This window comes from Otolemur garnettii, unplaced genomic scaffold (genome assembly GCF_000181295.1).
Source record: "Otolemur garnettii isolate 467f Iridium unplaced genomic scaffold, OtoGar3 scaffold00043, whole genome shotgun sequence".
In the NCBI taxonomy this organism is placed as follows: Eukaryota; Metazoa; Chordata; class Mammalia; order Primates; family Galagidae; genus Otolemur; species Otolemur garnettii.
In genome coordinates, this window is record NW_003852438.1 from 5,399,967 (window position 1) to 5,413,376 (window position 13,410).

A 13,410-nucleotide genomic window follows, 5' to 3' on the forward strand; every position below is an offset into this window, starting at 1 on the left:
AGGCTTAGGTAGGTGATTGGTTTTTCCATTCCACATAGTGTTGACAGAAACCTCTCAGTGATAATTTATCTGCTGAGAGGGTCTGGGGTCTGATGACTTGGCAGGGATGGCTGGGACTGATAGTGACCAGAGTATGAACATCTGGCCTGTTCAGTATGGTGGTCTCAGGGCAATGGGCCTTCTTACATGGCAGCTCAGGGCTCAGTGAATATAAATTAGCATGACCTTTTATAACTTCCATCCTTGTATAAGGGGCCACAAAGATTCACTTCAGCTCTGTTCTATTAATTGAATCAATTGTCCAGACTGAAAAAAAAAGGGAGGAAGGACATAGACCTCACCTCTCCATTAGAGGAGTACCAGAGAATTTGTGGCCATGTTTTAAAACCACCACACGTAGATAAATGAATTAAAAAACAAATTACTTGTCTTTTACATCCTGTGTATACATAAGAACCGTACTAAAGTTACGTTGTCAGCATAACAGGTGCTGTCCAGTCCTGTCTGTCTAAAGCAGGTTCCTCATAGGCTTCCATTCAAAAGGAATCATTTTATCATTTACTGCTGCATGCCAGGCTAGTCTGCTTCCTTTCACATCCTGTCTCAGTAATGCTTGAAACTGTGGTTCGGTGTACCTCTAAACTTTGGTTTGAGACTAATTTAAGAAAAAAACATTTGGCTTGGCGCCTGTAGCACAGTGGTTACTGCGCCAGCCACATAATACCAAGGCTGGTGGGTTCAAACCCGGCCCAGGCCAGCTAACCAACAATGATAACTGCAACAAAAAATAGCCAGGCTTTGTGGTGGGTGCCCGTAGTCCCAGCTACTTGGGAGGCTGAGGCAGGAGAATCACTTGAGTCCAAGAGTTTGAGGTTGCTGTGAGCTGTGATGTCACAGCACTCTACCAAGGCGACAGATTGAAACTCTGTCTCGAAAAAGAAAAAGAAAAAAAATTTTATTATAAAAAGAAAAAAACATTTGAAGTAGAGAAGCACTGTTTCCATCTCTTCCTTCCAGTATTCATGTGTGCTAAATTCCTTCCTAGCTCACTTTGAAAACTGCCATTTTTAGCAAGTGACTTTGTGATTATTTTTCTTTTCAGGTACCTGTTTCCCAGGCAACTACTGATCCAGCATTTTTGGACCCCTAAACAACAAATTGAATTCCTAGATATCTATCATGCTCTCCGGAAGCAGTCCCACTCAGAAATCCTTAGTTATATAGAAAGGGTCGTCCCTCTCATTTCTGATACAGAACTTCAGTGGCATCTGTCACAAATTTGCACCAAGGTATTTCTCCGGTTAGTCCTTTGTACAAACCAGGCATCTTGGGAAAGCTAGTGTACCCTAAAACTATGTAAGAGGGCTGATAGTACCTTTCCTAACTCCTACCCTTCTCTTACCTCCTCCAAGATACAATGTGGTACCCACCCAGCAAAACATGATATCCTGGTGCTAAGAAAGTGTTTCTCTAACCATCCTCTGGGTATGAACCACCTCCGGACCGCGCACCTGGTGAGCACTGTGCGACCTTCCCTTCTCACAGCCTTCCTTTGTTTCAGATCTTTGTTTTGGGGGGGTTTTTTGGTTTGTTTTTGTTTTTTGAGACAGGGTCTCAATTTGTCACCCCCAGTAGAGTACTGTAGCATCATAGATCACAGCAACCTCAAACTCTTGGGCTCAAGCAATTCTCTTGCCTCAGCCTCCTGAGTAGCTTAAGGTGACCAGATGTCCTACTTTTTAACAATTTGTCCTGCATCCCATGGCGTTTTAAAAAAGTCCCCATTTTTGGAAAGAATGCATGATAAGCTTGGGAACAGCGGCCGATGCAGAATGGGAAGGGAATATACGGTTTTTGGCTGCTGAAAAGCTTAATGTAACTCCATTTGGGAATGAAGAAGTTAATGTAACTTCATTTGGAAATGAAAAGGCTAATGTAAACTCCCTAATCCCCTCCTGGGCAAGGTATCAGAAGGAGATTGGCTCCCTCCCTTGCTTCTAGGTAAGGACAATTAGCTGAGAAGGAGCCAAACTATCTGGAACAAACAAGTAGCCCCTCCCTCTCTAGAGTAAGGTGACCAGATGTCCCACTTTTGGTGGGACAGTCCTGATTTTTAACAATATGTCCTGCGTCTTGTGGTGTTTTAAAAAAGCCCCGATTTTTGGAAAGAATGCACGACAACAGGAAGGGGAATACAGTTTTCAGCTGCCATGTGGCTATTTCGCCAGGATATGCATTTTATATTATTTTTGTTAATTTTATAATGTTAAACTTTAATAATAACAAATTGTTGAGAACTGCTTATCAAAGTTTGCATTGTTGTCAGGCCCCACCCCCCCAATGGTGTCCCGCTTTACCAATGTTAAAATCTGGTCACCTTAGAGTAGCTGGGACTACAGGCACCTGCCACAAAGCCCAGCTATTTTTAGAGACAGGATCTTGCTCTAGCTCAGGCTGGTGTCAAACTCCTAAGCTCAGCCAGTCTACCTGCCTCGGCCTCCCAGAGTGCTAGGATTACAGGGATGAGCCACCGTGCCGGCCCTTGTTTCACATCTTTGTGTGAGGTAATGCTGTTTGCTTTTCCTCTCCTATGGGGTTATTTTACAGAAAGCCTTGAGCCGGGCCATGCTTCTCACACCTTACCTGCCTTCTACCTTGTTGAGACGTCGATTGAAGACTCAGACCGTTGTGATTCATCAACTAGACAAGGCTTTGGCAAAGCTAGGGATTGGCCAGCTAACTGCTCGAGAAGTAAAATCCGTAAGAGCTTGATTGCAACATTAACCCTCAATCCTTGATGGGCTTTTGAGCTCACAGTGGGCTGGAAACTTACAGAGTCTTCTTGCAGTGTTATATCAGAATCCAGGCTCTTTATTCTCTCACCCTGTTTTTATGTCTTTTTTCTCAGTGAGCTTAACCAGGGGGTAGGAATTGCCCACAGTAATTTTGGTTTATATTTCTTTTCTACTGGCACTTCAAAAACCAAGAAAACTGCACTAGAGACCTACTATTTTATTTTTATTTTTTTTGAGACAGAGTCTCACTCTGTCACCCTGGGTACAGTGAGTGCCATGGCTTCAGCAGATGTCACAGCAACCTTGAACTCCTGGGCTCAAACGATCCTCTTGCCTCAGTTTTTCTGCTTCTAGTAGAGATGGTGTCTTGCTCTTGCTCAGGCTGGTCTTGAACTGAGCTTAGGCACTCCACCCACCATAGCCTCCCAGTTTGCTAGCATTATAGGGGTGAGTCACTGCACCTGACTAGACCTACTATTTTAGATTATGTAGGCCTCTTTGCTTATCATCTTGTCTATCACTAGTTCAAATTGTCAAGGGGAGAGGTTTCATGGGGGAATAAGGTTGTAACTTATTTAAATGAGGTTTAGGATTGTTTATGGATTTCCACTTTCTTGGCATACTCACTTTGTCATTATTAAGGACTGTTTCTCTTCTGAATGGTATAGGCTTGTTACCTTCGTGGCCTGAATTCTACCTACGTTGCTGAAGACAGATGTCGCACTTGGCTGGGAGAATGGCTGCAGATTTCCTGCAGCTTGAAAGGTAAGACACATTTCTATGGTCATGCCACTAAAATCCAAGTTACTTCTCTGTTTTATTCTAAGGTTATTCTGAAGTTAATCATTGAGTAGTGTGAGGCTTTTACCTAACCTATGAGTCTTGAAAGGGTACAAATTCAACATACCTGCTGCACATGTGCAGGTAAGAAAGTAGACTTTAAAACAGGGTGTAGTGGGGACTGTGGGGACACAGTGAATGCATGCTAGTCCGGAGATGATTTTCTCAACCATGGCACATTGTTGTGGAGGGCTGTCCTGGGTTTTATAGGATATTTAGCAAAGTCCTTGGCGTTTGTGCACTAGATATCGGTAGCACCCCTTCACCTTGAATTGTGGCAGACAAAAATGTCTCCAGATATTGCCAAATGTCCTGGGATTGTGGGGATGAGAGGAGAGGGGCAGAATTGTCCCAGTTGAGAGGCATTGATCTAACAGCATTCAAACTCCAAACAAAACACTCTGTTGGCTAAACAGAAAGTCTGAGGGCAGGTGTTAGGCCTGTGGGCCTCCAGTTGGTGTTCTGCAGGCCTTTGGATGTCAGGGTAGGTCTATTAATCATCCTAGAGCACCATTCCTTTCACATGAGAATCAAGGTGTAGAGGACAAGCAGACGTGAATACATAGTGGAAGGAAAGGGAAGTGTGCACGCTGGGGCTGAAGTGACATGGGAAACTTGGACAGTAGCTTCTTGATACCACTTCCTGTACCTGGCGTCCTGCCTCCGCCTCGGGTTTCAAGCCCTATACACCATGGCAGTTAGAAGCGAATTGTTCCCTCGATAAATGACTAACATTAATGGTGTTTGCAGAAGCTGAGCTGTCCCTCTTGCTGCACAACGTGGTCCTGCTTTCCACCAACTACCTTGGGACAAGGCGCTGAGTGAATCGTGAAGTGGATGGTATTATCCTGCAGTCACATAATATAGCAGTGTGGGGCCAAACAGCACTTGTCAGCAGAGAGTCTGTGTGCACTGTTTACATGTGTGGGAGGCAGAGGAGCAGGCGCCATGGGCTTCACAGAATGCTACCCACGTGGGAACTACAGACATTCCCCTCACCCTCTTGCCAGGGGGCCCATGAGAGGTATCATCTTCTCTCCCTCGTAGTTAGCTAGAGCTGGCAGCAGCCTCTGTACAGGGCTTCTACCGTGATGTGTTAAGTTCAGGTCCCAGGAAGTCAGCTTGTGCCGCAGGTGGGAGTCCTCATTTGGCCTAGGACTCAACCACTGCCGTTTTGTTAATATGGGGTTTTTCGGTTACAAGGTCTGTGGCTGGAGGGGAGGACAGCACTGCTTGGTCTGGAGCATTTGCATCCAGTGTGTATTTCAGTGCTCCCTCAGTCCCTTCCGAAAGGACCAAAAATATGAAGTTTGATTGTTGTTACTGTTGTTCTTACTGGCATGAGCTAATCTCTTCCTTTCCTTTTCAAATCCCTTGAACATCTTGACTTTTTTTTTTGAATGAATAACTCATGGGAACATTTTAATGGCAAAGATAAAAGGAAGTACAAGTGGTTCTTGACCCCCTTTCCCCAGTTTATATCCTTGACCCTCCATTGTCTTAATTTCTGGGCTGTAGTACAGTCCCTGTGGGTCTTAAAACTCTTTTGCTACCTCCACTGTGTTGCAGTGACCCAACTGTAACTGACAGTGGCTGCCTTCTTTGGGCAGTTGATCAACCCTGGAAGGTACTAATTACTGCCCAGTCTGGGGAGACCTGAAGAGATCTGCATTAAGTTAGTAAGTTGGGTTTAGCTTTTGTGTGTGCATCAGTGACCTATAGTTCTGTAAATTATTGTAAATGCATGAAGCATTGTTTTTAAACCCAAGTAAAGACTGCCTGAAACCAGTTGATGGAAACTTATGTATAATCTAATCATTTAACTAATCTCCTTTTACAAGACTGACATAACCTAACTGATGGGAATTTAATTGTTTAGAATAGAACCTTATGATGGGAAGTTTTAAAGGAACTAATTTTTTTTTATACTAAGTATTTTACTGTCTGCTGCCACCAGTGTATATAAAACAGTTACTCTTGTGAAACAGAAATTCATGAGAATTCAAAGAGAGGTAGATGTTAAGAACTGACAGAAGCAGAAGTTGGTATGTTATGGCACGTGACAAGGATAAGCTTTTGTACAGGCTTCCAATTTAGCTCTCTTGAATATTCACTGGTTCATGAGAAGTGATTTGGGAAACCTTTGAAAGATTCATTTTATTGATTGATTGAGACAGTCTTAAACTGTTGCCCTGAATAGAGTGCTGTGGCGTTATAGTTCACAGCAACCTCCAACTCGGGCTCAGGCAATCCTCTTGCCTCAGTTTTCCTATTTTTAGTAGACAGGGTCTTGCTTTTGCTCAGGCTGGTCTTGAACTCAATAAGCTCAAGCAATCCACCAGCCTTGGCCTCCCAGAGTGCTAGGATTATAGGCGTGAGCCACCTCGCCCAGCCTGAAAGATTCATTTTAGTACAAAAAGGAACAGACTTTTGGGGTCTGAAGGGATTTATACTTGAAGATAACTCTAGTCAGCAGAGGATCATGTTGAGCATTCTGCAGAGTTTTCTCAAGTCTGCAGCTGCCTGGGAAACATTTACGTGGCTGAGCCTGGTCTCCAGCCTGAGCTGTTGAGCCACCTTCTTCACTGCCAAGATCAATGCTGGCACCATGTGATAGCCAGGCCAATTCCTGGGGCGGTGGGTCATGGATTATAGGGACCAGGCAGCTGGGAAGAATTTGAAGTTGACCTTCTTGCAGGACATTTTATGGGATAACTATAGGTAGAATTTTTTTTTTTTTTTTTTGAGACAGTCTCAAGCTGTCACCCTTGGTAGAGTACTGTGGCGTCACAGCTCATAGCAACCTCAAACTCTTGGGCTTAAGCAATTCTCTTGCCTCAGCCTCTCAAGTAGCTGGGACCAGAGGCACCTGCCACAACGCCAGGCTATTTTATTGTTTTAGCTGGCCCAGGCCAGGTTCGAACCTGCCAGCCTTGATGTATGTGGCCAGCACCCTACCCACTGAGCTACGGGCGCCACCAGTAGAATTTCTTATGTAGAAAGTTAATGGGGCGGTGCCTATGGCTCAAAAGGGTAGGGCGCTGGCCCTGTATGCCAGAGGTGGCTGGTTCAAACCCAGCCCCAGCCAATATTCCTGCACTCTGGGAGGCTGAGGCTGGTAGATCTCTTGAGCTCAGGAGTTTGAGACCAGCCTCAGAAAGAGCAAGATCCCGTCTCTACTAAAAATAGAAAAACTAGCTGGACATTGTGGTGGGCATCTGTAGTCCCAGCTACTTGGAAAGCTGAGGCATTAGGATTGCTTGAGCCCAAGAGTTTGAGGTTGCTGTGAGCTATGATGCCACTGTATTCTACCAGGGTGACAGAGTGAGACTGTCGTTTAAAAAAAAAAAAAAGTACCTATTATTAACATTACTTCCTAACTGATCTAATGAAGTTTTATATACAAAGCTAGAGAGGCATCCTTTCTCTAACAAGCAGCTGAATTGTGGCCTGCCAACATAAAGAATAAGACACCATTCTTTTGAATATTTCTTTAATATTACATTTAAATATTCTTTTTTAAATACAGCATTATCACAATGTAAAGAACCTAAAAGGCAAAAACAAAAATTCTTTTCAGAGAACCAGACAAGCTTTGGATTCACATTGAAAATACTACTTGTGTACAGTATGTGAGAAAGAAAATAGGAAAATAATAATAATCGCTGTAGTAAGAGTCATTTCTTTTATCTAGGCCTAGACTGAGTGGAACTAAAACTGTCTGCTTCTGTGATCAGAGGCTTAGTTTTCCTAGCAACCATGAGCTAGAATTCTGTCCAACTCAGGTAGCACCAGAAATGAGATGGACTAGGTTGTAGAGAGGCCCTTTGCTTGACGAGACAGTTAATGCTAAATGTTAATATTTAGCATTCAAAGATTTGGGATTTGTGAGTCAGAATTGTAGAGTTAAAGAAGAGATGGACTTAGATTAAGAAACTACAGTTTTTCAGAATATCAAATATCTCATGAGTTGGCAATGAGTTTAATAATCACAGATTCATATTCCTGGTTTTGATCTGAAAGGCTAATAATCCTTTATTGAATAGCTGGAATCTACTTCTTAATTAAGCTGGAACCTGCTTTTGGAGGGTAGACCTTACCCTCCCCTTCTGACACAAACTTTCAAAGATTCTTCACCCCATAGAGCCAAATTCCCAGTTAAGCTTCAGTCTTGTATTTTGAGGGTACCAGTCTCAGGTAGGGGAGTGTAGCTCAGTTCTTGATAGCGTCTATATCTCAGGTACTTATGAGGCTATGGGATGGGGAGAGATAAGGACCTATGTAATTAAGGACTTCCCTCCAAACATAAAAGCAAGGAAAACCAGGAATGAAGAGGAAAGGCAGATGGGCTAAAAAATGTATCTGTATTAAGTACAAGGCCTTTCAGACCAGAGTTTAAGTTAGAGATTTTATAGGTAAAATGCTGCTGTGACATACATGAAGGTTGATTTAAGACACCAGGGCCTTAGTATCCCACAAAAAAAGGCTTATGAGCAAGATAAGTACAAATAATTATCTCCCTACACATACAAAGTTTTCCACTTTTTTCTTTTCTGGCTAATAAACCACACCAGCAGGGAAGCACAGTGTGAAGGATGCTAGAGAAGAATAGTGTTTCGTTTCCCACCGTCTCCGTTTTAAAACAGAGGCAAGGGCAACTTTGCTAATTAAAAAAAGATCAATGGTGTTCATTGGAGCAGACCTTGGAAAATAAGCTGGACTCATAAGGAACAGGAACCGTTATCTCCCCCGACAGAGGTAAGAATTTAACTCACTTTGAGTTCATTCTATAGAAGTCAGAGGTTATAATCAGAACTTGAATCCTTTGGAACCTTAAGAATTGGGTTGGCTTCCAAATTTTTATGTATCATTGAGATGGAAGGATCCAATAAACATTTGGAATTCTTGGGGACGAACCTGGAATCCTAAGAACTCTCTAACCCCGTGTATCCAAGAAGGACAAAGGTAGATACAGAAAAAAGAACAGAAACTAGGTGGTGACCTTAGATTGCCATATCCCACATTCCATTAAAGCTCAGATCTCCCAATGAGGGAAGAAAACCTGGGTGAAAAAAGCAAGCATGGCACAAATAAAAGTCATCCTTCCAGACAGCAGCCTGTCCCTGCTGTCTCCTTTGGACACAGTTAATGCTGCACACAGCCTTCCCGTGCGTTGGGTGAGCCCCCGCCTGGAGCTGTCTGACAGAGCTAGTGTCAGACATGTACAGAAAACTCAGGCTCTTTATACCACATCCCCAGACAATCGATCTCTTTTTCTCCAAAGGAAAAAGGATGGAGGGGAAAAAAGACAAATAGACAAATTGAACTCTAGTACCTAAGAACATGTGAAAGGAACAATTCAAGTTACAGACCAGGAATCCCCAGTGTGGGGAACAGGTCAGAGAACACCAAACATGTCAAATAGTAACTTATATACCAAACAAGGGGTTGGAAAAAGGCAGGTTAAATTTTTATAAATGTTCGAGGTTTTTGTACAGAAGCAGAGACCCTTCCACCTCTTTCTCTAGGTTTGACCAGGTGACATTTCCAATTACGGTATTAAGATGTACCAACATGAGATATTCGAATAGCCACTGAGAAAAGTAAACTTGTCCCCACCTGGAGCTCAGGAAAGAAGGGACTTTGCCATGCTGTTTAAATTCTCATGTTCTGGTCCCTACATGAAGAACAGCTGCTTGAATTACCCAGCTTCTCCTGTGCAATCCTAGTTCTTTGTTCCAACGGCCCAGAAAGCTCAGTATTCAGCACTACACAGGCAGCCTCCTCTGCCTCAAGACTATCCCCAGATCACGCTGGGACTAGTCTCCTTGGTACTGTTTCCCTTTTAAAAAATACTTGTACAAAGAATCTTTTCCCAACCATTCCCCAAACACCTCAATAAAATAACCTGGGAGCAGCAGCTGCTTCTACAGTTTTGTTTTGAAATGGCATTAGATAAAATAAGGGAATAAATAAAGAATGGGTAAGAGGCAAAATCTCCATCCTCACTCACACTGCCAGAGGGAGTTCTAGGGAGGGATCTTCAGGGGGCTGATCCTCACTCTGCTGTGAGGTCTCCTCTCCACTGTCCGTGTGGAAGGAAAGGTTTGAGGAGGACCAAGAGGGGCGGAAGTCTTCATTCTCAGGCTCCTCAGGGTTACAATCTTCAGGCAATAGCGCTTCCAGAGTGGGGGTTTTCCCCACCTCTGATTTACAGAGAGTAGCTGGGTCTGTGGGGCTACAAGCCATCAGTGAGGTAACAGGGAGAGAGAAGACACTCAGATCCTTCTCTTTGGGGAAAGAGGCTGGGCCGCCTTCTGCACCAGGCTCTCCTTTCACTCCCAAGACTGGCCTCTGTTCTACCTGATAATAGACCAGAGGCCCACTGTTCAAGTAGGATGGGCTGTTCACCGTGGAGGCAGTTGGGTGGTCTGAGTTCTCGGCAAAACACAGGACAGAGGAGCCTGGGGGCAGCTGAGCCTGGATGAGAATGGGGGCTGTAAGGCCTGGGCACAGCTCTTCGGGAACAGCAAGGGGCTCCTCCAGAATACACACGCCCAGGCTCTCAATGCTTGAGTCCAGGCTGGCACTAGAGCCACTGGCATCCTCCTCCGCCTTAAGCCGATCCAGCTCCTCTGCACTCTGCAGGTGCATCACCGCAGTCTCGTTCTCAGCAATGAACTCCTGGAAGTCCTGCGTCTCAGAGGCCTGTGCTGTTGTCAGGCTGCAGCCGGCAGTGGGTGAGGGATCCTCATCCGGGCCTGCCGGGCGGCTCCCCTGCCGCTTGCTCTCCAGCTCCAGCTTCATGATGGTGTGGAGGTAATGAGTCCTGACCCGGATGGGATTAAACTCAATGCGCCCAGCCATGTTTCCACAGCCATCTCGGGAGCAGCCACAGGGAAATGACATGCGATCTACCTGAAAGGGGACAAGGAGGTTGAGGCAAGATGAGACCAACCAAAAGATGTAACAATGGAGTTAGGAGATATTGGCTGGCAAACACAGGCAGTGGGGTTTGAGGTCTTAGAAAAATAAAAGCATCCAATTCAAAACAACATGCAGTGTGAGCTGACAGCGTTAGATGGTAGTTACCAGACCACTTGTGTTGCAGTTCCAGCCATTAGTTAGTGGTGTGACCTCAGAGTCATTTCTTTCTAGGGCTTTGTTGCCTCTTCTAAATAAGTAGATAGTTGGGTATGGTGGCTCACACCTGTAATCCCAGCACTCTGGGAGGCCGAGGTTTGTGGATTGCTTGAGCTCACAGGTTTGAGGCCAGACTGAGCCAGAGTGAGCGGTTGTCTCTAAAAATAGCTGGGTGGCCCGGAGCTCTGGGTAGGGTGCCAGCCACATACACCAAGGCTGGCAGGTTCAAACCCGACCCAGGCCAGCTAAACAACAATGACAACTGCCACGAAAAAATAGCCAGGCATTGTGGCAGGTGCCAGTAGTCCCAGATACGTGGCAGGTGCCTGTAGTCCCAGCTGAGGCAAGAATCGCTTAAGCCAAAGAGCTTAAGGTTGCTATGAGCTATGACACCACAGTACTCTACGAAGGGTGACAAAATGAGACTCTACAAAATAAATAAATATAGCCGGGTGTTGTGGCAGGCGCCTGTAGTCCCAGCTACTTGGGAGGCTGAGGCAAGACAATCACTTGAGCCCAACGTGTTTGAGGTTGCTGTGAACTCTAACACTAGAAATGAAACTTTGTCTCAATGAATACAAAAAGGTACACAAAAATCACATCAAAAGGTCCTTGTGGCTAAAAACTGCAGAAATACCTCTTTGAATGCTGAGAGTTCTCACAGGAGAAATTTATATGCCCCAGAAACATGCCCTGGATACTTATTTATTTTTTTTTTTTTTTTGAGACAGAGTCCCCCTCTGTCACCCTGGATAGAGTACTGTGGCATCATCATAGCTTACAGCAACCTCAAACTCTTGGGTTCAAGTGATCTTCTTGCTTCAGCCTCCTAAGTAGCTGGGGCTACAGGTGCCCACCATGCCATCTGATTATTTTTGTTAGAGACAGGATCTGTCTCTAGCTCAGGCTAGTCTCAAGCAAACCACTCACCTCTGCCTCCCACAGTGTTAAGATTACAGGCATGAGACACTGCACTCAGCCTGCCTTGGAGACCTCTAGAACTTACCTCATTTACTAAGACAACAAAAGGCAGGAGGCCTTCTGCAATGACAGCCATGGGAGAGGGAGTGGACAGTTTTACTAGTTCTAAGCAATACATTGTAGGGAAATGTAAACCAAAGTGCCTTAGTTTGCTAAGCTGCCAGGATGCAGATTCAAACAAATAATGGCCAACTTTTTCACAACTTGCTTTATTTTTCTCTGAGGGTTGACTGGTTTAGTTCTGAAGCAGTTACCACGACAATTAACTTACAGACCAGGGACATCTGGAAGGAAGATGCTTTCTACCTCATTATCTCTCACATTCCAGACAGGAAAACAAACACATACCAAAAAATAAAAATAAACATGTACAGATATACAATGTCTTTTTATGATATAAACTTATTGAAATCTTCACTCCAGTCCCATCAGTTCTTAGGAATGCTCTCAGGTGTGTGTGTAACAGAATGATTCATTAGGGAACTTCAGTCTGTAAAGCAGTATTTGGCCGGATCTGCTACAGCAATTTGCTGCCTAACTAAAAATAAGAAAAGGTTGGTTAGGAAAATCCAACCACAGGACACAGCATCCATACCCTCAGTATGTAAATTGCAGATTTATTTCATTCTTTGGGATAGTATTGCTGAAGAACTGAAACGTGTCTTCTTAATTGTCCCTTGGCGGACGCCAACAACAGGATGATACTTTTCTTTCAGAGAACTGGATGTAAGCTCTGTCAGGCCAAGTCTGATCCTGAATTATAGGTTCTGAAAACTATTTTGATTCTTACAAAACTGGGGTACAGGTACTGTGGATAATTATCTGCAGATAGAATCTACAGGCCCACCTCATTTCTCTGCTTTCTTTTATCTCAAGGATTAAGTTGGTATTTAAGGAACAGTTATTAAATGTTGAACATACTGACCCCGTGCTTCCCTCTGCTAGTGGCTGTGGCTTAGCACCTGTGAGGTGTGACGCACACAAAAGATAATGGGTGTCTATCTGCAGTCTGAGGATCCTGTCACACCTGTCTCCCTTGTTAGAGGAGGAGAGTTGTGGAACTGGGAAGTGCCTCGGGTCAGCAGCTTCCCGTGTTCATAGGCACCCCAACATACCCCCGACCTTGGTGTAGGCATCCCGACTCTGGCCAACTTGGACTGACCTGACATTTAATCCCAGCCTGGCTACAGGCGCATGCTTCTGGGTCACAGTACAGTCGACAGTCACAACCACACTCTTCCCGTGACAGGCGGATGGCTCGAAGTTCTTGCTTCTCCTCGGCATCAATGCGGTGGACCCCAGAAGCCCTCAGCAGGGCCCGTCGCCGCTTGGTGGGCAGAGGCTGCAGGAAGAAGTAATCATCCACTTCCACGTTCTCCACATCAATGTCTTCATCAGACACGTCATCCAGTGTCAGGCCATCAGCCTCCACAGACTCTACTGTCCCATTCTTGGTCAGCTGCCAAGTAACAAGAAAGGTTAGTCCCTTGAGCACCAATGACACTGACCTCACAGCAGTCACACGGAACAGCACTATCTGGTGAACTTTCTGCTGATGGGACTATCTGTGGTGCCCAACATGGCAGCCAAGAACACACACATGGCTACAGAGCACTAGAAATGTGGTGACTGAAAACTTCAATTTTTAATT

The 13,410-nt window shown here is 44.8% G+C and overlaps 2 protein-coding genes across 4 annotated transcripts in view; one reads left to right on the forward strand and one right to left on the reverse strand.

Moving 5' to 3' along the window:
• The window catches only part of LETMD1 (LETM1 domain containing 1), an 11,615-nt gene extending 6,181 nt beyond the window's left edge, over positions 1-5,434 (forward strand). For 2 of the 3 annotated variants that reach the window (XM_003790378.3, XM_023513599.1), the window contains exons 5-9: positions 1,103-1,289; positions 1,413-1,514; positions 2,608-2,760; positions 3,464-3,560; positions 4,386-5,434. In XM_003790378.3, coding sequence (XP_003790426.1) covers positions 1,103-1,289; positions 1,413-1,514; positions 2,608-2,760; positions 3,464-3,560; positions 4,386-4,456 — 610 coding nt within the window. In that variant the 3' untranslated portion in view covers positions 4,457-5,434. The remainder of the gene's footprint in view (positions 1-1,102; positions 1,290-1,412; positions 1,515-2,607; positions 2,761-3,463; positions 3,561-4,385) is intronic. The other variant, XM_023513600.1, reaches the window with a different exon arrangement.
• A 1,677-nt stretch (positions 5,435-7,111) lies between these two features.
• CSRNP2 (cysteine and serine rich nuclear protein 2) overlaps positions 7,112-13,410 on the reverse strand; it is a 21,462-nt gene continuing 15,163 nt past the window's right edge. Inside the window, exons 4-5 of the mRNA XM_003790376.1 lie at positions 12,922-13,218; positions 7,112-10,553 (exon numbers count right to left, since the gene is read on the reverse strand). Coding sequence (XP_003790424.1) covers positions 9,645-10,553; positions 12,922-13,218 — 1,206 coding nt within the window. The 3' untranslated portion in view covers positions 7,112-9,644. The remainder of the gene's footprint in view (positions 10,554-12,921; positions 13,219-13,410) is intronic.